Source organism: Vicugna pacos, chromosome X (genome assembly GCF_048564905.1).
Source record: "Vicugna pacos chromosome X, VicPac4, whole genome shotgun sequence".
Classification (NCBI taxonomy): Eukaryota; Metazoa; Chordata; class Mammalia; order Artiodactyla; family Camelidae; genus Vicugna; species Vicugna pacos.
The window spans coordinates 90810665-90838662 of NC_133023.1; the positions used below are offsets into that span (position 1 = coordinate 90810665).

At 36.7% G+C, this 27998-nt stretch overlaps 1 protein-coding gene across 2 annotated transcripts; it reads left to right on the forward strand.

Annotated features, from left to right (window-relative positions):
- On the forward strand, window positions 1-27998 carry SLC25A14 (solute carrier family 25 member 14). 2 transcript variants are annotated; one of them, XM_006204011.4, is made up of 11 exons: window positions 1-67; window positions 659-815; window positions 6855-6948; window positions 8218-8365; window positions 10589-10683; window positions 12079-12164; window positions 14944-15039; window positions 19665-19789; window positions 20567-20702; window positions 26517-26597; window positions 27542-27998. In XM_006204011.4, the coding sequence occupies exons 2-11, from the start codon at window positions 681-683 to the stop codon at window positions 27581-27583; spliced, it is 1038 nt and encodes a 345-aa protein (XP_006204073.2). In that variant the 5' UTR covers window positions 1-67; window positions 659-680; the 3' UTR covers window positions 27584-27998. The 2 variants fall into 2 exon arrangements, with proteins under 2 accessions (XP_006204073.2, XP_006204071.1); XM_006204009.3 differs by lacking the exons at window positions 1-67; window positions 659-815 and adding an exon at window positions 1121-1195.

Sequence of the window (27998 nt, forward strand, 5' to 3'; positions counted from 1 at the left end):
CGCTCTCGGGGGCTACAGCTGGAAGCCGGTCACCGGGCCCTCTCGTCATTTGCTGGCTGATTGTGAGGTACAGATTAACTCAGACTCCCTAGTTGGTATTTCTACTCTTCAGACTGTTTATCTGCAACTTTCTATGGTTCCCTTTTCTGTTTCCAACTTGGTTTTTCTCAACCGTGTGCTTTCAGCGTTTGGCGCCCAGGAGGGGCTGAGGTTTATTTGCTTACAATCAAAGATTAGTCTTTTTTTTTTTACCCCCTTGAGCTCAGGCACCTCTGGAAATAGTACTGCTCACCGTCTTTCCCTCATTTTCCCACTTTTAAGTCCTTTGGCACCCCTCCCCCCACTTTCCCTCCTTTTTGGTGCTTATCGCGCACGCGCCCCGCTCCGCCCCTTCACTCCGCTGGCCCCGCCCCTCTCCCCCGCCCCCTCCTTACCCTAGCCGTGGTATGCGTGAGGTGGGGGTTGACGCGGTGACGGGGCGACATCTCTGCGCCCGCGTTAGCTGCAGAAGCGGCCAGATTCTCACACCTTAGCTCCCTCTCCCTGCACTTCCCTAAAGTCAGGTTGCCCCCTCTGGGTCTTTGAGCCTGCAGCCCGCCTGACTCCCGTGTTAGGACCCCCGTTGTTTCCGCCTCTTATTTCGCGCCTTCTTTTTTAGGCTTGAAGGGGGCGGGGTTGGAATGTCTGCGCCACCACCGTTGCCGAGGCGACGACTTGGTTACTTCCGTTGGTCTCAATGCTTCCGGGTTGGCGCTGCGGTGTTGTTTCCGAAAGTGGGAGCCTCGGCTTCCCAGTCGTCCGATGAGCCTGAGCAGGTGAGGGGGAGCTCCTGGACTTCCAGGCTGGGGAGCGGGGCTGGGCCGCGCCAGGCCGCGCGGGGCCGGGCTGGCCTGGTTCCCGGCCTGGGAGGGGCTTAACGGTCCTTTGGTCTCTCTCTCCCCTCAGCTGAGTCCCTTCCCTGTCTTTCACTCTTCTGGCATCGGTGGTTTTACTTCTTCTTCGATTGAACCCTGCTTCCTCGACCCCCCTGGGAGGCCGCCTCCTTCAGGCGCCTCCCTTCTCTCCACGAACTCGCTCTGACAGCTGAGGAACTGGCAAGATCCTGCTACCCAGAGGGTGAATGGGTATCTTTCCCGGAATAATCCTAATTTTTCTAAGGGTGAAGTTTGCAACGGCGGCCGTGATTGTAAGCGGAGTAAGCAAACACCTCCATTGTATTAGTGTGAGGGATGCTGTTGAAAGATGCTCCCCATTCAGTTTCTAGCCCCTGCCACTCCTTGAGGTCAAGGCCTTGAAGGCATCTATTAAAATGCAGTTCAGCTAACTAATTGGGATGACAGCTATTAGCAACATGAATTAGTTTCTCAGACAAGGTAACAGAGGGGACATTTGTAGTTTTCTGCCAGTGTTTCCTCTTTTTTTTTTACCTCAGGTTAGGGATTCATAGAGTCATCATGAACTCTTCCTTCGCCTTCACTCCCTACATCATCAAGTTCCTTTGTATCTCCATTTTAGAAGTTTATTTCTAACCTCGCTGCCAATAAACATCTTGTCTGCTTTACTTCACATCATCCTAAGCTACTTTCCCTGCCTCTCCCTATTGTAATCCACTGCTGCTGCAGATCTAGCAAGTTAACTAAATGTGGTGGATTTCCCCAAGTCACTTTCCTATTGAGAAATTTACAGTATCCCTCCCACCCTGCCACACACACTTTGGTTTCAAGCTTTTCAACGTGTTCCATGTCATACTTCTTGTCTGATATTATTTCGACCAGATACGATAATTCTCTGTTCCAGTTAGGTTGCATATTCTGTCTCAGAACAAACCACACTAATGCTTGCATCCACATGCTGTGCTTTCCCCTACATTTGTGTCTGTCCATCCTATTTTCCTCGTACCCTCTCCCTTACCTACACCTGTCCAGAGTCTACCTGCCCTCTGTCAAGTCCCACTCTAAGTTCTCTCACCTCCATATATCTTTTCAAATTATTCCAGACCATGTGGATTGTCTCCTTTTCCATGCTTCTCCTGCTCTTATAGTTTGTACTATATAATTTAGCACTTATTTTTTTTCTAAATGAACTAGTTTGACGACTTCTACCAGATTATAAGCTCTTGAAAGGTAAATACTGTATTTCATACAACTTGTATCCCCACACCCATCTCCTAGATTATCCAGGAAATACAAATATTGTCATGGTGTTAGAGCATATGTTATGTGTGTGTGTGTTTTTTTTTTTTTGATGTGACATTTATACCCATAGCACATTACAGATGTAGGCATTTAGTGCCTTCGATAAACATTTGTTTGAGTCTCCATTATTACCTTCTGAATCTGAGAATCTCTAATGTGTACTCTTTCTTAAAGGAGAAAGCAAGAAAGGCACCTAGATTTTTCTGACCAGATCTTTGGAGTAGTGTAACAGGGTTATGTAACTTGTATTCTGGGACGTTCTTCTCACTGTTTAGGCTATCAGATTTTCCCTAGTCAGACTTCAAAATACATGCCTGCATTTTGAAGACATTTTTCATTGGCTTCTTTATACAATAAAAATATTTAAGGTACTGTATTTCTATTTTAACTCAGATATGACTTCTCTTCTTTTACCCATATCTGGGGATAGCCCCAACAAATCATAAATCATTTTTAGGGTGCTTGGGGGTATTTTACACAAGTAATTTTCTGCAATAGAAGCCAGGGAAGAGAATTAGTATGGAGAGAACCTCTGAGAATCAGCAAAGTGTTATGTACAGAGTGTCTAGCACTGGTCAGGTCCATCAAGTTAACTGTCTGATTTTCCCTGTAACCTTTTACATACAGGCTGTATACATAGATAAAGGACATCAAACTGGAACCAACCAGGTATTTAGTGGATGTGAACCCAATTCTGCAAAATATTCTAGGAGTTATAAAAAGTACTGTGAGGCATAGTATCTGCCTTCAGGGATCTTACCTAGTTAAGAGAGGTAACATGGAGGCAATGAGAAGATAAACCTCATGCTAGCCATTATTTGTATGCCTGAGATTTAAGGTATAGAAGACATAAATAAAGGCTAAAAGACCATTACACAGCTGTAGAATAGGTATGACATAACATGAATGCATATATACAGCCTATGTAAAAGACTTGCAGATTTAGATGACATTTTAAAGATTCAGTAGTGTGAGATGGCCCCCACAAAAGAAACTGCAGTTTTCAGTTGTAGTAATTGAAGTATAATACAGAGAATGACAAAAATGAACATAAATATTTAACTTAAAGAAGATAAGATGTAGGAGAACGTGATAGCTGTCTTTAAATATTTGATGGAGTCCCCTAGGGAAAGAGAACAAATTGTTCAATATTACCTTCAGAATATGGGTGAGAACTAGAGGAAGGCATACTTTTTGGTTCAGTATGAGGTAGGAATATCTAAAATCAGACTTAATCAAGATGATACAGGACTTCATAACAAACAAGATTCTTTCCTAACATTAGAGGGAAAGGAATTTTACTGTTAGATGGAAATAGGGAGGTGACAGTGGTAGCAGGGTTGAACTCGACCAGTGGTCCCCAGACTTCTAGATTTCATGGGCCAATAAAATTTAAGTGAAAGTGTGGGGACAGGGCACAAATTAGGGTAGCCAATCTTATTTTGCCAAATAAGAACACTGAACAGAATCAACTATCAACTACTATTATCATTCCATACAAGAAAGGTGATTTTTAAAAAATGCTCCAAGAGTAGGAAGAACATGATCTTCTAATGGTTCTTTAAATTAAATACATTTAGCTGAGAAAAAGGTACTAGGTACCCTTATTTTCTTCATTTCAACTCAGAATTGTGAAAATTTCATTAAGGAACTACTGGGCTAACTGACCTAAGATTGTGACTGGTCTTTCTGCTCCCTACTATGGCTTTGCCCCCTGCCTTTAACTGCTTATTATTGCTCCCTGAACCCTGAGCACATCTTTATTAAAAGCCTGGTTAGCACGTAGGAAAGTCAGGCTTCTGTACTGAAAGGAGTTGAAAGAAGTTGGAAAGAGAAAGCCTTGGAGAGAAGCATAGCAGCCATTTGAAATGTTTCACTATTAGGGGAAAGCTCTAAATTGGTGAATGGAGAGGGCTTTTTTAAAAACTGAAGTATAGTGGATTTACAGTGCTGTGTTAGTTTCTGGTGTACAGCATAGTGATTCATTTATACATACATATATTCTTTTTCACATTCTTTTTCATTATAGTTTATTACAAGATATTGAATATAGTTCCCTGTGCTATACAGTAGGACCTTGTTGTTTATCTATTTTATATGTAGTAGTTTATATCTGCTGATCCCAAGCTCCTAATTTATCCCTCCCCTCCCCTTTTCCCCTTTGGTAACCATAAGTTTGTTTTCAATGTCTATGAGTCTGTTTCTGTTTTGTAAATAACTACATTTATCATTTTTTAGCTGCCACATATAAGTGATATCATATGACACTTGTCTTTCTCTGTCTGACTTCACTTAGTATGATAATCTCTAGGTCCATCCATGTTGCTGCAAATGGCATTATTTTATTATTTTTTTATGGCTGAGTAGTATTTCGTTATATATATTATATATTCCATATATATATATATGTATGTATATATGTATGTATATATACCACAGCTTCTTTATCGAGTCATCTGTCGATGGACATTTAGGTTGCTTCCATGTCTTGACTATTGTAAATAGTGCTGCTATGAACATTGGGGTGCATGTATCTTTTTGAATTATAGTTTTCTCTGGATATATGCCCAGGAGTGGGATTACTGGATCATATGGTAACTGTTTTTAGTTTTTAAGGACTCTCCATACTGTTTTCCATAGTGGCTGCAGCAAACTTCATTCCCACCAACAGTGTAGGAGGATTCCCTTTTCTCCATACCCATGGAGAGGGCATTTCCCCCCACAAACTTAGAGAAGGGATATGCTGTGGTCCTTGCTTTTCCATGCCTACCCTCTCACCGTGTGTGTCATATTTTACTATCAATTGTTATCTTAAAATGTGGGCATAGGTGAAAATGATGATGAGGTAGTATTTAGTACTCAAGACTCCTATTTCAAGCTGCAGCTGATAACTGAAGTGCTTATTCCTACTTTGCTTTTTAGAATTCTTTTCAACAATTTTCCTCCAAAGGAGCTATCTACTGCAGACTATGTCAGATGGACTGACTGATCACACTATGCTGGAAAGGAAGTTTCCATAATTATTTTTGTGGCCTCTAACTAAAACATTGGTCTGCATGTTTGCTGTCCTTTCTGGAAAATTGTTCTCTGCTTAGTTACAGAGAATTCCTTATGTGGAAGCAAAGCAGAATCTTGTCTCCCTTAAAAAGAGACTGATTCAATGATATTAACCCCAGACTGGGCAGTGGGGGAGGTGGGCAGTAAGTATTATCTGTTAAAATGTAAATTTGACTACTTAAGTTTTCAAAATATAATAATAGCTATTAGTTGTTGGACTAAGTGCCAGATACTTTTCTAAGTGTTTTACATATATTATTTAATTTTCACAACAACCCTTAGTATAATATTTATTAACCCATTTTACAGTTCAGAAGACCTAGGGACAGAGTGGTTAAATAACTTGCCCAAGCTCATAGAACTAGTAAGTGGTGGTATCAGGATTTAAACCTAGGCAACCTGACTTTAGAGTCTTCATTCCTGACCATAAACCTTGAAGTTGCTTTTGAAATTCAATAGTATACATACCATGAAGAACTGAAAAAGGAGTATTTAAAAGAAATCTGAGAGTCCATCCTGAGAAAAGAGATTGCTTCCAGCTGGACTAGGATTTAGTAGGCAGTGCTTAGCTTAAAGTGTGGGTGTTATTATCATTGTTTGCAGATTTGCAAATTCTCAAGTCAGACCCAGACCACCAGTCAGAAACTCTGAGGGAAAGGTCCAGCAATCTATGTTTTAATCTGCCTTCTAGATGATTCTAGTGTACATTAAAATTTGTAAACCACCAACCTTGAGGGCAGAACTGTACAAAAATAAAATCTGAGAGAGAAATAGCTGGGAGTGGCAAGAAAAAAAAGACTGAAAAGATTGAAAATGACAGGTCTAATGGGGGTGGGATGGGGAAGAAGGAAACAGGGGCAGGGAGTAGAATACATGGTTAAAGAACCCAATCATCAAAGAAAATATACAAAAAATATTTGTATGTATGTGCTTTAAAAGGCCAGGGAAAAGCAGAGTCAATAGATGGAATGTCAGAGAGAAGAGGGACATCATCCATTTGCTGTTATTTCTCTGGGAACCAGAAGGAAGGTGAAAAGGTGCTTAACTCAGCCTAGGCCTAGTGGGAGGAGGTTGTGTGTAGCTGAAAAGTAGCCAGGTGAAATAAAACCCTAAAGTTCAGTGGAGAGATGAGAAGGCTAAGAATATGAGTCGGTAGCAATGTCAATGTATCCTTTGTACCTGATTCAAGCTAGCTGAATACCATGAACTGCTTTTATGAGATGCCTCAGCCTATACAATTTAAACTCTGGGTTCCTTCACTTATAATTGTCTGGTTGAATATCTAAGTTGGGTGTGCTGAATGTACTGAAGCCTGTTCTTTGGGTGGGGATGGGGGTAACATTAAAGAAACTAGAGAAAATGAAGGGCACGGGTTGATCTTTGAGCGAATTGCACAATTACCCCTACAGAGTGGCAGTAAAGAACATGTTCATGATCATCTGTCACATGAAACAGGATACTTCATTTTGTGTCATTCCACTTTGTAGGTTTTTTCCTCTCCATCTGTTTTATTTGCAAATTTTGTTGATATAAATTATGTGATCATACACTAACAAATGCTCCTCACTCTTGTGCCTTGTTCTGATTTGTGTTTATTTTTAGCACCAGAAAAGTGCCACTGTAAGTCATGAGATGTCTGGTCTGAACTGGAAACCCTTTGTATATGGCGGCCTTGCCTCTATCGTTGCTGAGTTTGGTAAGAGTGTCAAAACTGGGAGATCTGCTCCTTATGGTATAGATGGCAGCATTATTTTTGGTAAAAGAAGCTTGCTCTATTTGTTTTAAAAACTTGTCTCAAAGCCATCAAGTAATATTTTCTGAGAAAGTACCGCTAATGGTATGGCAAGTAAAGTTAAGAAAAGTCAAATTTAGGAAGCTTTTTTGATACTTTAATGATTTGTTAATTTGCTTGGCATAAGAAATATACATGAAAATATAGAGGGAGTTAGATAAGATAGGGGTTTCTGCTCTATTCCTATACTAATGGTCTTTCCTTTATGCTAAATTGTTTATGAATTTCTTAGTAAGTATCTAGACTTCTTTTTTTTCAAACCTCTTTCCCATTTTAGAAGAAAATTGACTAAAAGATCAAACCAGATTCTTCTCTATTTAATTTTAATTTTGAAATACTTTTAGATTGTGTTTTTATTATCTTCCAAATTTTCTCTTTCCTAAACTATTCATAAGTGACCTGAATCCAGTCAATTTGTTGACTTTATTGACATATATTCTGGTGTTGTGATTTCAAGGTTGTCAGTGACCAGAGCTGTATAATCACCTTGTTAGTTTTAGACCTTGAAATAATCCTCGAAACATATATTGTCAATGTAATGACCACTTCTGTGTGTTGATATAATAAATTTGGTTAAAGAAATTTTTCCACCCAGCACTGTGCTGCTATTGGTCCTGAATTACCTAAGGAACCAGATAAGTACACCAAATAGGACTTTCCCATTATCTTTCTTAATACTAGGAAACTGTTTCTTATAAACAGATAAAAGAAAGAAAACCCACAAAACTTTGTAATACTATATAAGAGTATGTGGAGCAGCAACCCCATGTTTTCCTATCTTCTTTGTGAAAATTTGCAGATTTTTATAAGGGAAATATGGGGAGACTTGAAGTGGCAGGGGACAGAAAGAAGAGACAAAAGCCAGATTGTGTGTTACAGATAAAATTAAAACAACATTTAAATTATCTTGCATTTACAGTATATTAGGACTATCTTAAAGCATTTTATTGTATCACAGTTTCAATTATACTATGGGTCAAATCCTGCTACCTACAATGCATTTCACTTTATCACGTACAACTCTTGTCCTCTAATCATGATATTTTAGTAGAGATCTAGGTGCTATAAAAAGGGCTTTGTCTTACGTCTTAAAAATTATCATTGGCTTAAATTCAGCCAAAATTTAACTGTGATTCTTTGGAAAAATTTAGAAATGAGTGTATTCCTTCACAGGAACGTTCCCTGTGGACCTGACCAAAACGCGACTTCAAGTTCAAGGCCAAAGCATTGATGTCCGTTTCAAAGAGATAAAATACCGAGGAATGTTTCATGCCTTGTTCCGAATCTATAAAGAAGAAGGCATATTGGCTCTGTATTCAGGGTAAGACTGAATTCTTTCCTTACATCACAAATACAAATACTTTTTCAAGAAGCCATGTATTGCAGGCTGTCGGATGGTTTGTGCCCTTCATAGTCACCATTTTAACTTAAAATTCAGTATTGATGTGCCAGTTTATATTTCATTTGCTTGTAGTCTTGAGCTTTGGATTTTGTGTTCATTTGGCTATAAGTGATACAGTTTAAAATGGATATCTCATTGCAGCATTGGCTTTCTCCTGTTTTCCCAAGAGTCATCTATAGCTACCATGAATAGTCATGCCAATTAACAGAATATATTTCTGTGATATTCTTCCTGAGTTGCCAAATACTGACTTCTAAAAGAATTTTCTTCTTTATAGAAATATTATTCTGGTAGTTTAAACAGAAAATGCAGTATAAGAGAGAGGGAGACCCATCTTTTTGGGGGGTCAACTTTTGATTAGCCATAGGTTGGTGGTTTATTGTCCATTTTGTCATTTTACTAGTTCACATCTGCATCTAGTGTACCAGTTTATTGCTCAGAGAATGGACATCATTTTATTATTAACCTATGTTAGGCTTAATTTCAAAGATAATTTACTTGGGGAAAGAATCAAGTATTACATCCTGAAGCAAGTAAATCATGGATCATGTTTCACCTTGTTCTTACATCAACATGGATAACACAAGATTTTTTTTTCTGATAGCAAGCAATAAACTCAGAAATATGCATGTTTTGTCATCATTTTTTAATCTTAACCATCTGAGATGCTGCTGTCTTTCTATTTATAACTATTAAAGTATAGTTCTGTGATTTGAAAGAATCTCAAAGGAGGTTTGAGTGAGAATGTCTCCAGTTCATAAGCAGAACTTAAATAGGGTAAAATTTTGACTCTGGTACCTCCTTCTTGATAGGATTAAAGATGTATCAACAATTTCTAGGAAGTAAGGTTGATTTTTTCTTAAATCTGTGAAGTGGGTTATGATGCATGCTTCTTTTTCTACATTACTGATTGAATTTGCTCATATTTTGTGAAGGATTTTTTCATCTAAGTTCATGAGAGATATTGGCCTATACAGTTAGTTTTCCTTTTTTGTAACTGTTTTTGTCTGGTTTTGTTATTAGAGTAATACTAGCTTTATAAAATGAGTTGAGAACTGTTCCCTCTTCTGTTTTCTGGAAGAGATTGTGTAAAACTGGTGTTAATTTATTAAGTATTTGCTAGAATTCCCCAGTGAAATTATCTGGGCCTGAAGAGTTCCTTTTTGGGAACTTTTAAATTATAAATTTAAAAAATTCAATGGTTATGAGACTACTCAGATTATCTATTTCATCTTTTTAAAAATTTTAAAAAATTAATTTTAATTCATTTATTTCTTTTTGTACTATCTATTTCATCTTAAGTTTTGGCGGTTTGTGGTTTTCAAGTAACTATTCATTTCTTCTAAGTTGTTGAATTTATGAGCATAAAGTTGTTTATAGTGTTCCTTTATTATCCTTTTAATGACTGCAGAATTGTAGTGCTAGTCCCTGTTGCATTCCTGATATTAGTGACTTATATCTTCTCTCTTTTTGCTACTATGAGCCTTGCTAGAGGTTTATTGATTTTATTTTTTTCAAAATAGCTGACTTTTTGTTTCATTGGTTTTTCTGTATTTTCCTGTTTTTAATTTTATTAATTTATGCTCTTTATTATTTATTTCCTTCTAATTGCTTTGGGTTCATTTTGCTCATCTTTTTCCAGTTTCTTGAGGTACGAACTTAGATTATTGATTTTGAGACTTTCTCTCTTTTCTAATGTAAGTAGTTTGTGCTATAAATTTCCCTCTCAGCACTGCTTTGGTTGCATCCCACATATTTTAATGGGTTGAATTTTCATTTTCACTCAGTTCTATGTATCTAAAAAATATTTTGCGACTTCCTGGGAGCTATGGATTGTATAGAAGTGTGTTATTTAATTTCCAAGTGTTTGCAGATTTTCCTTATTGATTTCTAGTTAAAGTCCGTTATGGTCAGAGAAGACACACTATGTGATTTCACTTCTTTTGAATTTGTTGAGGTTTGTTTTATGACTCAAATGCACTCTCTTGGCAAATGTTCCATAGGTACTTGAAAAAAATGCATATTTTGCTGTTTTTGTGGCGTGAGGTAGGTAATGGAAGGGAGTAGGCTGTCTAAATATGTATAATCTGCAAGTGCATGTTGAGTATAATTGACTTAATTTTTCTTTCTTTTTTTTTTCAGAATCGCTCCTGCTTTACTAAGACAGGCATCATATGGCACCATTAAAATTGGCATTTACCAAAGCTTGAAGAGATTATTTGTAGAACGTTTAGAAGGTCAGTATCAAATCCTCATTCTCTTTTGGGGTAATACTCAAAGAGACTGTTGAAATCATGCTTAGTGAGAAGTGTTCCTCACAGGGTGCCAAATGAGCTTATACTGATTTGGGGTTAATACTTGCAGAGATGATATATAGGTTAGAGGGACCTGCTTTTCAAGTTTGTCCCTTTTACTATCAAACAAACAAAAAAGGCTTCTGGTCATCACAGAGGGAACATGGAACAAGTTTCTTGAGAAAATTAATGCTGTCCTCATCGAGAAGAGGACTTCAATTGTAAGGAATCCTCTAGCTGCCAATTTTGATAAGATTTTGTTAGGTGGTGTAGTTTTAGGTTGTTATAACCTGGATTCTAGTGTACATATGTCCACCTTAACTCATATTCAGCATTATTATATGTCTCTCTGCTTGTGGCTGCAGCATTTCCAACTGGATACTGTGCTAAAATTTTACCTCAGGCTTGAGGCTACTGCATAGTTAGGAACAGCTGGAGAGCCTTTCGGTTGGAAATGTCTTTTGTATCAGTTTATTGTCCTTAATCAACTTTTTCTGGAGCCTCTTCTTTGAGGATCCTGAAGGATTCTCTTCCTAAAATAGTTTCTTTTTACAGATTCTTCACTTGGGTTTACCTGGTTACTATTTTCAGGCTTTTCATGGTGAGGAGGTGTGGTGAAAATTGAGTTTTAGGACAATACATATGCTCTGTGTTTTCTTTGTTTTCTTTTTCCTACCTGGGAAGATTTATTTCCAAATGTCTAGTTTTTCACATTTAACAGTAGAAGTCTTATATAAATAGAGGCTAGTAGATATCAAGGCCAGTTAAATTTAATGCTTAGATAATTTTTTTCTATTAGTGATAAGATTTTATCTTTTAACATTCAGTTCTTGTATCTTTAGAGTTGATGATTCTACAGAAAAAGACTTTAAAACTTCTCTTTACATGTTTGAAATGATTGAAGGGAAAATAGCACATTCTGAATTTATGTGGAGTATTGGCAGTTATATCGAAAAATAAGATATGTTCCAGTGTCTTTTAGAAGTATTTAAAATAATGATTTATGTTTTACAAATTTTATATATTTCAGCACTGATTTGGGATCTAGAAATATTTGAGTTTCTTTATTTTTATAAGCTTTGTAGTTCATTTTTTATTGAGTTATAATCAGTTTACAATCTTATGTCAATTTCCAGTGTGGAGCACATTTTTTCAGTTATACATGAGCATACATATATCATTGTCACATTCTTTTTCACTGTGATGTAGTTCATTTCTATAGTCAGTTTTCTGAACAAGCTTCCTTTCCTCTGATAACTCAGTACTGTGTTCTCAGAAACTGATACCTCATACAAGCAGACCTTTCTTTCTTTCTTTCTTTTTTGTTCCTTTTTACAGATGAAACGCTTTTAATTAATATGATATGTGGGGTAGTGTCAGGGGTGATATCTTCCACTATAGCCAATCCCACCGACGTGCTAAAGGTAAGAGAAATCTGGTAGCGTTGGATATATCCAGTGTGAAGTGAAGAGCTTTGAGTCAGATTTGGGTTCAGATCCCTACTCTGTCACTTGCCAGATGTAAAAACTTGGGCAAATCACTTAACTGCTTTAATTCTCAGTTTCCTCATGTATAAAATGAAGATAATTTAGTATTTATCCCATAGGATTGTTAAGGATTAAAGATAATATATGTAAACTGTCTATCATTGTACTTGGTAGGTAGTTGATGTTCAATAAATAGTAAATGTATTAGGATGTGCATTAATCCATTGGTCTTCAAACTAGAGTATGCCAACCTCTTTGTTTCTTCCCAAGTGCTGTACAGTGTTAAGGGAATCAATTTCCAGATCGCTTACTTTCATTTGTACTCTCTTCAGAAACAGATCTGAGAATGAGCTTGTCTTTATAATAGCCCTTTCCCCACTTTACAAAAGAAAGGTATATTCCCCCATGCATTTCAAATCTTAGTATGGTATATTGACCTGTGGTGTAACTTGAAGTGTCAAAGGGGTAAATTGAAATACAGTTTTTGGAGAAGCCTCCTTTAAAAACTGATTACGTCTATAATGTCTCTGTCTTTTCATGTCTTATCCATATTTCTATTAAGAATGAGATTTGGCCTGAAAGTGGTAGATTTTAGCCTGCGTTGGAATATTCTGAATTCAAAACCAGAACAATATGGGTTAGTGGTGCTGAGTTTTTAAAATATAATTAGATTTCTTTCAGATTTTGTTAAAAGACAGAATGAAACAATAATACCAATCTTCAGCTTATTTTATCTCAGAATAGTAAACATTTCCTCTTTATTAACTTATTTAAACTTACGATTAGTTAAAAGCACTAAATATATGATTAAAATGTGTAAGAGGATCCGAAGTTTTTAAAAATTATTTTAGGGGGAATATGACCAAAAAAAGTGAGAGAACATATGCTTTATTTATTGAAACCACAGGTGGCTAGGTTAGCGAAGGGGAGATCTGTTGCAATTAAGAGAGTTTTGAGAACTGAGAGAGTGACTTGAAAAATAACACACGAGAGAAACCAGTGGTGGTTGATGAAGAAAAGATGTGAAATGTTATTTCTGGATTAAATTGATAATAACTTAGCTACATAAATTTTATATCATTTTAGATTTACAGAAAAAGTATTTATGAAGAGAATTGACTGTATCCTAAAACTCTAAAATATTTTCAGTATAATCACACTTATTAGAATGTGCTTGTCAAGAAAAATAATACTTAACTCCCAAAAACTTCTTTTGTTATCCTGGTGGATCCTAGACTTAATCACCTGGGTGATTTGCTTCACTTTCCCATCCCTCTGACTAGATGATTACAACCATTGACCAATGCTATAATCTACCTTTTCCTTTCTTACACTTAGGTAGGGCTGAGTGGTGAGTAGTGTTAGGGAGCCGGGGGTAGTCACAATCTTATGTAGGATTTTTAATCACAATTGGGCTGTTTAATCCTTTTACTTAGCCTTGGATAGCTCTTTCTCTGAACTGTGTGCTGCTTCCTTGCCTTTGTGCATATAGTTTTCTTTTTGCCTGCAGTGCCTTTTCCCCCTTCCCTCATGAATTTATTCTTCAAAACTACCCAGGAATAGGACCAGGACTAGGACCCGAGGAATGAGGTATTCCCCCTGGGTGCAAAATGTAAGGGTATAGCAAAAGCTCAGTAATCAAGAGAGATAACATTTTTATGTAATATTTTTCAAAAATTAAAATGAATATAAAAAATTCTTGATGAGCAAAATAGTTGTGTTGTTGTACAATCATCTCACTCACCCTAACTCTGCCCTGTTGGATCCTGTCTTCAGTTTCAATTTTGATACTTGGTTCATTGTGGATTTTTATGCATTAATTTTGATTTTAAAAAAATTTGCACTAAGATAATATTTATCTGGATTACTGAGATTTTTTACATTCCCCCTACTACATTTTGTGCCTGAGGAAAGTGCCACACTTGCCTCACAACTTCTTCTTACAAATGACAAATCTCAATTTAAGGTCTCGTAAACAAAAAATTATATTTTAAACATTTTTTCTTTTTATAATTACATAAGCAATGCTCAATGTAGAAAAATGGAAGGCAGGAAAAAACACAAAAAAGAAAAATGCTCACTTGCAGCTTCATCACTTAGACTTAAGCCACTGTCAACACTTGGGTGTATATGTTCATCCAGTTTCTTTGCTGTGCATATGATTATTTTCAAGTTTACATATTTTTACATATTTTTAATTAAAATGATACACCATACATACTGCTTTGCAACCTGCTTTTTCTATGTAACAATTTAATTGTTGACAATTTCTAATATCCACAGATATTATTCTACAAAAAATTACATGGCTGCATAGTATTCCCTTAAATGGATGTATCATAATTTATGCAATGGATTCTTTGTTGTTTTTGGACATGTAGGTTATTTCTAATTTTTCACTACACTAGTCATATTTTAAATGGATTATTTTCTACCCCCACTGATTACTTGTTCTTTCTTTTTCCCAAATTTTCTTCCAACTCCAGAAATGATGGACTTAATATGAGGAATGTGAGGCTGGTGAAAATCACCTTTATAAAATATACTTTGACACAAATTACATTCTTTATGTATGTAGTTTGTCATTAATTTCATCATAATAGCAGGCTGATTTTTCTGATAATTCCCAAATACTGTTTTCTTAATTTTAAATGAGTGAAACATCTCATTTTGGTTCTCTCTGTCAAAACAAAATGCTCACCTCTTCCGATTTTAGATTCGAATGCAAGCTCAAGGAAGCTTGTTTCAAGGCAGCATGATTGGCAGCTTCATTGATATATACCAACAAGAAGGTACCAGGGGTCTCTGGAGGGTGAGTATTCTTTTCCTGGTATTGTTCTATACACAGTTCCTAGAATTTGCAAAGAATGCCTTTTATATAAAGCCATAAAATTGTGAATTGTCATCTTATACTATATAAGATGCTTGATAACCCAAAAAATAAGGTAAGAGGCTCCTTATCACCTATGAAAGGACCAAAATTTATCAGTTGTCTTTATTTCTGCTTAATGTTTGGGGATTGTATGTGTGAGAGACATTATTACATTATTTGAGATAGTCATTTTGGTTTGTTCAAATTCACAGTGAATTTAGTTCTTCAATGTATATTTTTGCCACTTTTGCACTAACACAGCAGTGTTATGTTTATGGTCTCTGTAGTGCTTATGATCAAAAGTTGTTACCTAAAACAACTTTTTAAAATACAATAAAAGGTAAAAGATAGTGTACTGTAAAATATTGAGACAATATATAAAAGAGAAAAACATCCAGTAGTCCACTAGCTAGACATAATCACTGTTAGTCTTCTAGCTATACTTTGGGGTTTTTTTTTTGTTCCTATAACTTTTTAATCCTATTTTAATCACTTAAGTTTGTAATATTAAATAAGACTACTAGTAGAAGAGAGTAGAATGGGAACTCCATTAATAGACTCTTAAAAAAGAAAGTTTTGCTTTTCTCCTTTCTTTATAATTTTCCCTAACTACTTACTGTAAAAAAATTTCAAACATACAGAAAGGTTGAAATAACAGAACAACGAACACCTACATACCTGGATTAAATGACTCTTGAAGTTTGGCCATATTTGCTTTATCTATTTATGTGTATATATACACATACACATACAGACACACACACTGCTTCTTTTTCTTTTTCTTTTTTTGCTAAACTATTTGAAAGGAAGTTGCAGACAGCATGGTAACTCTCCTAAGTACTTCATTATGCCTCTCCTAAGAATAAGGACATTCTCCTGTGTAATAATTCCATTGTCACACACACCTAAGAAAATTAATAACTAGTCCCTAAGAGCTAACATCTAGTCCATATTCAAATTTCCTTTATTGATGAGCTGAGGTGAGTTTTCTTAAAGAATGTTTCCTTGTATTTCCCCTGTAGTTCCTGTAAGCTGAAAGTTAGGTATGTTAGCTTGATTAGATTCATGTTAAACATTTTTGGTAAGAGAATTTAAAAGATGACACTGTGTATTTCATATTGCATCCAAGGAAGAGGCACATACTGTTAGGTTGTCCCACAATTCGTGACGCCAAGTTTGATTACTTAGTAAGATGATGTCCACCAGATCTTACCGTCATAAAAGATAAGTTTTTTACCCTTTGCAATTAGCAAGTAATTTTTTTTAGATTTTATTTATTTATTTTTTAAAACACCTTTATTGTGGTATGGTTCCTGTACAGTCAACTACACATATTTCAGATATACAATTTGATGAATAGCAAGTAAGTTGTAGAGTGATGTTCTTCTAACAACACGCACATATCCTATTAATGACCTTTCACCAAATGGTCTTAGCATCCATTAATGATCCTTGAGGTTTGCTTTTTGATAAAAGGCACTTTGGGGTACACTTTCTTGATTAGTTGAATTTAAAACCAGAAAATGGGACTAACTAGAACTTTTTCATAGACTAATGCTAAGGGAAAGACAAAGACAAAGCGATGTATAGAATTGGAGATTTTGTCAGGGTACTTTGTAATAGCTATTTTATTTTTAATTAAAATAATTTTTAAATTGTGGTAAAATACACATAACATAAACTTTACCAGCTTACCTATTTTTAAATGTACAGTTTGGTAGTGTTAAGTGCATTTATGTTGTTGTACAACCAGTCTCCAGAATTCTTCTCATCTTGCAAAACTAGAACTCTGTACCCATTAAACAACAACTTCCCATTTCCTCCTCCCACCAGCCCCCGGCAACCAATATTTTATTTTCTGTCTCTATAAATTTGACAGTTTTGGGTACCTCATATAAGTGGAATCATACAGTATCTTTTTATTACTGGTTTATTTCCCTTAGCATAATGTCCTCAATTCATTCATGCTGTCACATGTATCAGAATTTCCTTTTTAAGGCTGATAATATTCCATTATATGCATATACCACATTTTGTTAATCCATTCATCCTTTAATGGACAATTAGGTTTTTTCTGTATCTGGGCTCTTGTGAATAATGCTGCTGTGAACATAGATGTGCAGGCATCTCTTCAAGACTGATTTCAGTTCTTTTGTGTATGTACCCAGAAGTGCGATTGCTGGATTGTATGGTAATTCTGTGTTTAATGTTTTGAGGAACTGGACATAGCTACTTTTATGATCCAAGCTATTTACTTCATCTAGACATGTAAGGTAGAGAAGTGAAGTACATTGTGTTACATATTCCTTTGACACAGACATGTATTTTTTATATATTAAAATATAGGAATATTTCTTTTATTTCAACGAGGAAATATGTTTGCATTTTTCTTTAAACATGTGGTCCTCTTTCCTGCTTTGATTATAACATGGGTCCTGGAAATATTTCACTTTCTTGCTAACTCCATTGTAAGAAATGGCAGCACGAGTATTGTAGCAGAGAGTAACTGGCACTTAATGTCAGAGTTGGAGAGACAATAGAATGGTGGGGACTGTGGTGAACTGGAGAGCACTTGCCCTGTTCATTGCTGCCATGCACCACATGAGTCCAGTGTGGCCAAATTTTCTGGACGTTTAAGAGAAGCTGGAAATCTGCATCCCTGTGTGAAGTGTCCATTCCTGTGGTTTTTTTGTTTGTTTTAGTATGTTGACAGCTAGTTCGGCCTTCTAAGAAACACTGTGTAGGCCACACAAAACATGTCTACGACCTGAATTCAGCCTGTGGGTCCTTACTGTTCACCAAGTTAGTCTTCTGAGGCCATCTTCTAAGAGTCGAGCAGGTAGAAGGGTCAGAAGGCACTGCTGGGCCAGCCAGCCTGATCAGCAGAATCAAACATTTCCTGATGACAGCACAGGTACATCAGTTCCACTTTATAAACTGAGTTTGGGAATTAAGACATGATCAAACTCTTTATTATAACAGGTATCCCAGAAAGCGGTTGTCCCCATGGTATGTTATTTTCAATTTTAAATGATATTTAAACACAATGATAAAAGTAAAACATTGATTATGAATTTTTTAAATAAAAATTTGGCACGTGTGTTTATACCTTTTCTCCTAAAGTTAGAATAATACTATATGTAATTTTATGTCTTGCCTTCTTTAATGTTATTGGCATTTTCTTGTGTCATTAATATTCTTCAAAAACATGACTTTTGGTGCTCTAGCAGTCCTATGTTGTAACGTGAGCTGGGATAGGACTGTTGTGCTAGTGAGTGAAAAGCTGGTAGTGTTACCCCAGGAGGACTTTGCCTTGGCTTTCTCCCTAGCTGCATCATACCTTTGCTGTCATCCTAGTGTGTCCTTCCAGCAAGCACAGCATAAATTCTGTGAATTAAACTTGAGTTTTGCTTCATGGGTTTATTTTATTTTTAATAGCATCTTTATTGAGATAATATATATACTATAAAGTTTACTGTCTTAAAGTATGCAATTTAATGTTTTTGGATATCCACAGACTTGTGCAACCATCACCACTTGTCTCAGTTTAGAACATTTTCTTCACTACAAAAAGAAACCCCATACTCATTAACAGTCACTTCCCGTGACTACTAACCCTCCCAAATCTAGACAATCCCTAATTTACTTTTTGTCTCTATAGATTTACCAATTCTGGCATTTCATGTAAATGGAATTATATAATATGTGGCATCTGTGACTGGCTTCTTTGGTTTAGCATACTGTTTAGTTTCATCTAAATGTTTTAGCATTTATCAGTACTTCTTTTCTATTTGTGGCTGAATAATAATTCCATTGTATGTACATGTCACATTTTGTTTATCCCTTCATCAGTTAATAAGCATTTGGGCTGTTTGTACTTTTTGGCTGTTATGAATAATGCTGTTATGAGCATTCATGTACAGGTTTTTGCATAAATATGTGTTTATAATTCTCTGTATATCTAGATGTGAAATCACTGGGTCATATAGTAATTTTATGTTTAACTTTTTGAGGGACTGCCAGTGTTTATCACAGTGGCTGCCCTATATTACATTCCCACCAGCAGTCTATAAGTATATATCTTCTTTGGGGAAATGTCTATTTAGATTTGCCCATTTTTAAATTGGGTTGTTTGTCTTTTTATTCTTGTGTTGTAAGGTTCTTTATGTATTTTGGATACTAGTCCATATGTGATATATGATATATACTAGTCCAGACATGATTTTGCAAATACTTTCTCTCATTGTGTGGGCTGTCTTTTTACTTTCTTGATGGTACCCTTTGAATCACAAAAATGTTTAATTGTGATGAAGTCCCTTTATCTATTTTTTCTTTTGTTGCTTGTACTTTGGGTGTCATATCAATGATTTTATTTTTAGTGTAGTAAGTGAATTGGGAATTTATAAGTGTTCCAGCATTAGCCATTGATTTGAAGGAGTGACCTCTGTACTTTAAACTTGGATTTTTCTGTGATTTTTAAAACTCTCAACCTATTTTGTTCACTTTTAGACTTATGTCACTACCAGTGTATTTCCTTGGTGTCTAATGTTGCTTATGTTTTACAGGGTGTTGTCCCAACTGCTCAGCGGGCTGCCATTGTTGTGGGTGTAGAGCTACCAGTCTATGATATTACGAAGAAGCACTTAATATTGTCAGGCGTGATGGGAGACACAATCTTGACTCACTTTGTGTAAGTATGATAGGTTGTATTCATTCCATAGTTTTAATACTTAAAGCACAGAAAGCATCTTTCACTGCAGTCCTCATGCAGAATTGATAACAGGTACATATGGCCTAAATACCTTTTTCTCTCTCATCACCAGAACTTCAAGACTTCTGACACATGTATAGAGATTCCAGATACTATGGGCACTTTGGTACTTGGGGGCAGTGTCTAATACAGTAACCTATCAGATGTCTGTAGGATTTGCATTTATTCATACACAGCCTCTGTATCTGATAAGCTTGTGTTATTTGCTTTGGTCAATTTTGGATCAGAAAGCAGATTTTCTCAAGGAAAAATAGAAAAAAAAAGTGTGAAATTTTAGGGCCTATGAAATGAAACCACAGTTTGGGGCTAAAGACTGTTGCTAATCTCATTCTGCATTTTCTTCATCTTGCACCTTTTATGATACTTTACTGCTCAAATACATTTGACATATGATGCTGTGGTTTGAAAAATTTACATAACCAATATATAATGTGTAGTACTTCCTGCTTAGGGAACTTACTAGACTTTTAAACTATTTCCTTTAAAAAAAAAAAGACTGAATTTTAGATTGAAAAGTAAAGCGGACAGCTTTTGAATTATGTCTTTTAAGATTTCCTTTCTCTTTAGATTGTAATGAAAGGCCAGGTTTTATCTGATGAGTCTGACTCATTGTACATTTATGTTTAGCCTAATTTCTGTTTAAGTGGGCAGAGGTGGAAGTGGGGCAGACTATATTCTTAAAGTTTTCACCTGTAGTTCTAGCTTTACCTGTGGCTTGGCTGGGGCTCTGGCTTCCAATCCAGTTGATGTGGTTCGAACTCGCATGATGAACCAAAGGGCAATTGTGGGACATGTGGACCTCTACAAGGGCACTTTGGATGGCATTTTAAAGGTATGCACACTATGAACTTGGATTGTATTTTTAATTTTCTTTGATGTCTTAAACCTTCCTGCAGGGCTTATTCTTAGTTGGTACATTTCATTCTGAAGGTGGAAGAGTCATTATGTCTATTTTTAGTAATCTCTCAGAGTAATTCCCAGATAGGGGTGCTGTCTCCTTGGCAATCTGCTGGTGCACCATGGTCCTTAAGATTATTATTCCAATTTGAATGCTTAAGACTGCAGGATACTTTTATCAATAGCACCATGTAGAATTACTGATAGAAAGGACTTAGCATATCCCACACTTGCTCATTTCAGACAAGGCAGAGATGTTGTAATAGAAAATCTGGTACTCAATTTCAGTTCAGCATTGTGCTATTGTTCACACTTTGAAAGTTTCTGCTATGTTATGTTTGTAGGAAGCTGAATATCATACATGTATTATTTATTATATAATCACTGGTGATAATACGTCTACAAAAAACAAATTTGAGGCTAAAATATGATAATACCATATGGTTTCTCTGCTGTTATCAGTTTAGTTAACTTATCTATCAGGAACCATTTTAGTAGGTACAGAGAAATTACAGCATACTGCAGATATATAAACAGATAATCAACACATCTTGGTAAGTGATAAACTCAGGGATCTATGGGAGGAAATTTTAGTCCAATTTGGAAATTTGGGGTAGATTTCCTGGAGATGGAGGCATCTTGAATAATAATAACTCAAATCGGTTGAGTGCTTTATTGTGTGTCAGGAACTGTCATAATGAGACATATGTATTCATTCATTTAATCTTCACTATTAAAACATACTGGAACACTGAGAGATTAACCTTTCCAAGGTTTCACAGCTAGTAAGTGGGAGAGCTGGGATTTCAACTCAGACCATTGGCTTCAAACCAACATTCTTAACTCTACACTATGGTGCCTTCCTCATGTTGGTGGAGGGTTATTTAGGTTATAAAGGATATTGAATGTTATGCTGAGATGTTTGGACTCATTTTTTTTACTTGATGAGGAGCTATTGAAAGATTTTAATCAGGTCAGATTTGCATTTTAAATAGGTCACTATGGCTTTGTGGAGAATGGATCTAAGACAGTGGTTCTCAATCTTAGGTGCACATTGTAATCACCTGGGGAACTTTCACAGCTTCTGCATCCTCCTTAGACAAATGATCTCAGAACGTCTGAGGTAGGGGCCAGGTTGTCAGTATTTTTAAAACTCCTCAGGTGATTGCAATGTTCACATAAGATTGAAAACCATTAATATAAGGGGATGAGCCTGGAACAATGGTTCTTAAAACTTTAATATGCACCTGAATCACCTGGAGCACTTGTTAAAATCCAGATGGCTAGGCCCATCACCAGATTCTGATTCAATAAGTTTGGAGTAGGACCTGAGAATCTGCATTTCTAATCAGTTCCCAGGTTAGTTTTAGACCACACTTTGAGAACCACTGATCTAAAGATAGGGAAACTGATTAGAAGGCTCTTTTTTTTTAATTGAAATATAGTCAGTTTACAATGTGTCAATTTCTGGTGTACAGCATAGTGATTCAGTTATACATATATATATATTCCTTTTCATACTCTTTGTTATTATAGGCTATTACAAGGTATTGAATATAGTTTCTTGTACTATATAGTATCACCTTGCTGTTTATTTTATATATAGTAGTTAGTAGTTAGAAGGCTCTTACAGTAATCTGAGCAAGAGGTGATAAGAGCCTGAACCTGAGCATGGATAGTGGGGATAGAGTTGAGAGTAATTTCGTTGATAAAGTCAACAGGATTCAGTTGACTGGGTGTGGAGAGGTGTGAGAGAAAGGAGGTATCAAAGATAACTTACCGGTTTTTGGTCTTGGTGATTATGTGGTGACATTCATTGATGGAGGCATTACAGGAAGAAGAACAGGCTTTATGGGAGACATCACAGTTTGGGATACTTAGTTTGAGGTGCATGAAGAACACCCAGTGAATATATTTGGATATCTTAGTCTTAACTCAGGGATGAGTTCGGGGGTGTAGATAAGAACCTGGGGAAGCAGTAGAGTACAGGTGTTACGTAACTGTGGAGCAGGGGACCAGGGAGAGCAGGTAGAGGTGTTCACAACTTTTTTGCTTTCCTAGCACACTGGAGGATTATAAAGCTCTTTCCATTAATGGTGATTCACAGAAGTGGTGATTCTCATCCTCTGGGGAGAGGAGATGGCAAAAGCACCCCTCTTGCTATTTCTGACATGCTAACCCTTCCACTTGACTGGTGTAGAGAGAAGAGTAGACCCAAGGAAAGAACTCTGGGGAAATACCAGTTTTTAAGGACTTGGCAGATAAGGAACCCATGAAAGACACTAAAAGATAACAGTTCAAAAGATGGGGAAACTTAGATGAGAGAACTTAGGTTCAGAGTAGCTACATACTTACCCAAGTGTATAGTGGGAGATCTGGGATTTAAACCAGGGTCTGTCTGATTGCAGTTTATACTCATAGCCACTGTGTTGTGTGATATTGTCAGAAATGTATTTTCATGTTGGCAGTAACCTCTTAGTACTTACATTTACTCACTCATTCACTTACTTGCTGTTAAAATTCTTTAGAACAACTTTGTTCTATATTGTCATTATACTTTATTATTTCATTTTAAGAGTGCCAAAACACTTTGGTGAATGGAATTGTGCATTCATCTCTGACATAGAAATGAAAAGGTGCAAACCCGTCCTTTTACCTCCATTTAAAACCCTTGAGTGGCTTCTCATTGACTCAAGGCTCCATATTTGACCCCTTTTTAATTCTACAGCCTTATCTCTGCTACCTTTATTCTACATTCCAAATATACTGAACAAGTTCTAGTACTAGATTGTCTTTCATTCCCAAGTTTTCACCTGTGCCATGTACTTTGTTAGACACCCCACCCCCAATATCCTTTTCTCTTGGTTCCTACCCATTCTTCAGATCATGTTATTTTTTTCATAAAGGACTTCTTGACTGTTAAACTATGTTATGTATGCATGATTTCATGTACTTACTCTGTCATAGCATTTATTATACTTTTAAAAACATCTTTTTTATGACTAATTCATGTATCATGAAATTCACTTAGTCAAAGTGGTTTTTGGTATATTAACAGATATGTGCAACCATTATCACTACAGTCAATTTTAGAACATTTTCATGACCTCAGAAAGAAATCCTATGCTCTTTAAGCTATAACTTCCTTAGCCCCCCAGCCCTAAGAAACCACAAATTTGCTTCTTATCTGTATAGATTTGCCTATTCTGGAGATCTCATATAAATGGAATTATACAATATGTGACCTTTTTGACTAGCTCCTTTCACTTACCATAATGTTTCAAGGTTCCTCCATGCTGTGGTGTATATCAGTACAGGCATACCTCAGAGATATTGCAGGTTTGGTTCCAGACCACCACAATAATGCAAATATCACAATAAAGTGAGCCACATGAATTTTTAATTTTCTAGTGCATATAAAAGTTATGTTTGCACTATACTGTAGTCTATGAAATGTATAATAGTATTCTCTAAAAAAGCAATGTACAGACCTTGATTAAAAAAATCAAGGTATGATTGCTAAAAATGCTAACCATCATCTGAGCCTTGAGTGAGTCCTAATCTCTTTGCAATAGTAACATCAAAGATCACTGATCACAGATCACCATAACGAATATAATGGTAATGAAGAAGTTTTAAATATAGTGAGAATTACCAAAAGTGACAGACACAAATGAGCAAATGCTGTTGGGAAAATGGTGCTGATAGACTTGCTCAATGCAGGGTTGCCACAAATCTTCAATTTGTGAAAAACACAGTACCTGCAAAGTGTAATAAGGTGAAGTGCAGTTAAACGAGGTATGCCTGTACTTCACTCCTTTTTATGGCTGGATAACATTCTGTTGTATGGCTGTATCAAATTTATTCACATTTGTTACATTTTATTGTACAGTTGACCCTTGAACAATGCAAGTTTGAATGGGTCCACTTATATGCAGATTTTTTTAGTGGTTAATAGTATGGTACTACACAACCTGCAGTTGGTTGAATCTGAGGATGTGGAGGGCCAACATAAGTTATACATAGATTTTGACTGCATGGAGGGTCAGTGTCCCTAACACTCATGTCATTCAAGAGTCAACTGTAATTGCTTTTAATACCTGTATGTCCCAGTAGACTATGAGTTCCATGAAGGCAGAGTCATGATGTGCACCTTGCTTATCACTTTATCCACAGCAAATTATTTATTGAATGAATGTATAACTTCATGAAGTAGCCTGTTGTCTCTGTTTATCTATAGAAGTTCCTGTTTGTTTTCACTCAACTGCCTCCAGCCAAAAAGTGTACCTCCCACTTCTAATGTTCTGAAGAAGTTGGTCCCTGTTTTGGAGCTTTATAAGGATTCAGATGGCTCATGAGAGTGTCAGAGACCCTGTGTGTGTGTGTGTGTGTGTTAAAGTTTGTGTTCATTTACTCAATAAATATTTATATAGATACTAGTAGAAACTTTACTCTGCTAGACAGTGTTAGATAGTGGGATATAATGGTGAAGAAGACTAATGTGGTCCCTGCTCTCCTGGAGATTACATTCTAGTTGAGAGAGACAGGCAAACACAGAGATAATAAATAGTGTAATTTCAGATGGAAGTAAATGCTACATAACACAGCATAATGAGACAGTGGCTTGGTGATGGTGGTGGGGAACTACTTCAGCTAGGATGGCCAGGAAAAGGCTGTGAGGAGGTGACATTTGAGAAGAGGTCTGGATGATGAGAAGGTAGCAACATGAAGATGTAAGAGAAAAACATTTCAGAAAGAGGGAACAGATATAAAGGCCCTGAATTGGGAATGAGCTACACATGTTCAGGGGTTAAAAACAAAGCTGGTATGGCTGAGTGTGGTGAAAAAGTAGAAGGAAAAAGTAGTAGGAAATGGAACTGGAGAGGGAGGCAGGGACTAAATCATGTAGGATCCTGTAGATCATGGAGGAAAATTTGCAATTAAAAGGAAATTCACTGGGACCCCATTGGAGAGCTTTAAACAGGAAAGTGACACTATCCAATTTATAATTTTAAAAGATTGCTTTGGCTTCCAAGTGGAGATTGTAGACCTAATTCCTAACCTCATGGGGTAGTAGTCCAGATTTCAGCTAGGGCTGTAATCATCTGAAGACTTGACTGGGGCTGGGGCATCTACTTCAAAGATCACTCATGTGGTTGTTAGCAGGAAGCCTCTGTTCCTCTCTGGCTGTTGGCTGGAGGGCTTAGTTTCTCAACACATGGGCCTCTCTTCATGACATGGCAGCTGGCTTCCTCCAGAGCGAAAGATCCAAGAGAGAATAAGTCAAAGCCTTATTATATACAAAATGTCCTTTATAGCACAGCACTGGAGGTGACATACGTTCACTACTGCCGTACTCTATTGGTGACACAGACTGATCCTGATATGTGTTGGGAGGGGCTACACAAGGGTGTGAGTAGTGGGAGGTGGCTTTCATAGGGGGCCATCTTGGAGGCTGGCTACCGTAGACACTTTGTCTCTCTTGTTTATTATTATTACTATTATCCCAACATTGAGAAGAGTACCTTACATATTGTAGGTGCATAGTAAATATTTTGAGTTGAATGAGTGGGGTAATGGATTTAGAATACATATGAATTCAAAATGTATGTCTTTAGAAAAAAAGGACCATTCATGGAGCCTAAGTTGTTGGGGAGGGGCATGGAAGATGAGTACTAAGATAAAAGTAATTGTCAGCTGTAAAGTGTAAAAGGAATTCACTCTGTTTTTCATTTTATCTTTCCCTTAGATGTGGAAACATGAGGGCTTTTTTGCACTCTATAAAGGATTTTGGCCCAACTGGCTTCGACTTGGACCCTGGAACATTATTGTATCCTTTTAGAACATGAGAATGAGAGCAAACCTCCCAGGTAACTGTAGGCTGTGGGAAGGAAATTTTGATTATTAAAGCCTTTAGGCAGGTAAGAATCTACTCAGGTGTTCTCATGGTGACCATAAGAACTAAGTACAGAAATGGCTTTCAGTTGGAGTCTAATACAAACTAAAGAGAGTAGAAAAGATATGCCAACATTTCTTCTTCAAAACAAAACAGCAACAAACACAGCCTAATCTGGAAGGGGCTAGGAAGTTTTTGGAAACCCTGCTGGGAGATGCCCACAGGAAGGTCCATGGTGAGGTGGTCCGTATTTCCCACTCCTGACTATAGGACCAAAATAACTTGGGAAATAATAAGACAGAAAACACTCTTAGGGTAACGGAATCCAGAGCCAAGTAGGGCCCTTTCCTCATAGGTGAATCTCTTTCCTTTAGCTGTGTTTGAGAGCCTCCTCTATGGAGAACCATGAGTTGGGTAGCGTGTGGTGGCATCTGTAATCCTGAGTACTGCAGGGTTGAGTAATTCTCTGCCCTTCTGGAGTCTTAAAGTTGAGGGAGATAATATCTCTCTCCCTCTTTGGGATTGCTCTGATCACCTAATGTCTGTAACAGTTACTCTAGCATTGAATTATATGTTGCTGATGTTCATGGATGTGTGTGTGTGTGTGTGTGTATGTGCGCGTGCTCTTTGCCCCTGAAGACTATAAGTATGTTAGAGTTCTAATCTGTTTATATTGCTAAATGCCAATGATCAAAATGGGCACATTGTGGGTACTCAGTGTGTGATCTGCCAGATATATTTTTAAAAAGATTTTAAGCAAGTGCAACTTAGAATAGCACAGACTAAGTACCTCAGTTTAAGAGAATGCAATGTACAATTTTAGAACTGAATGTGGCTTTCAGTATCAACCCAGTGATCTTCCATGACTTACACCTCAGTTTTTCATTACATACGAGCAGCTCAAGAGGCTTCAAATCTAAGGACTGAATTATATGTGAGCCAAGTTCTTCCAACCTTTCTACTTGTTTCTTTTCCCTTTTTCTGTGTTCTAATGTATTTTGACAAAGTTGTAAGTGTTTACTGAACCACTGGTCTCCCAAGGCCGTCCTGATGAAAGAATGATAGGATGGTTCAAAATTGCTCATGTGTTTGTGTTGCCATAGGAACTTTTCCCTGAGAGGAGGTATTAACATTGAGACTCTGGCCCCAGATTGGTATCTTCTGTGAAGATGGATACTGATGGATGACACTCAAAATGGCCTTCTCTTCAAATGTGGGTTAAATGTAGTTTGTTAGCCCCAGACTTGGGCTACAGCAGAAGGCATAGGCCAGAGCAGTTTCTGATATGTATGTTACAGACATCGGTTCTCATTAAAGTATTTATTGCCAAAATCA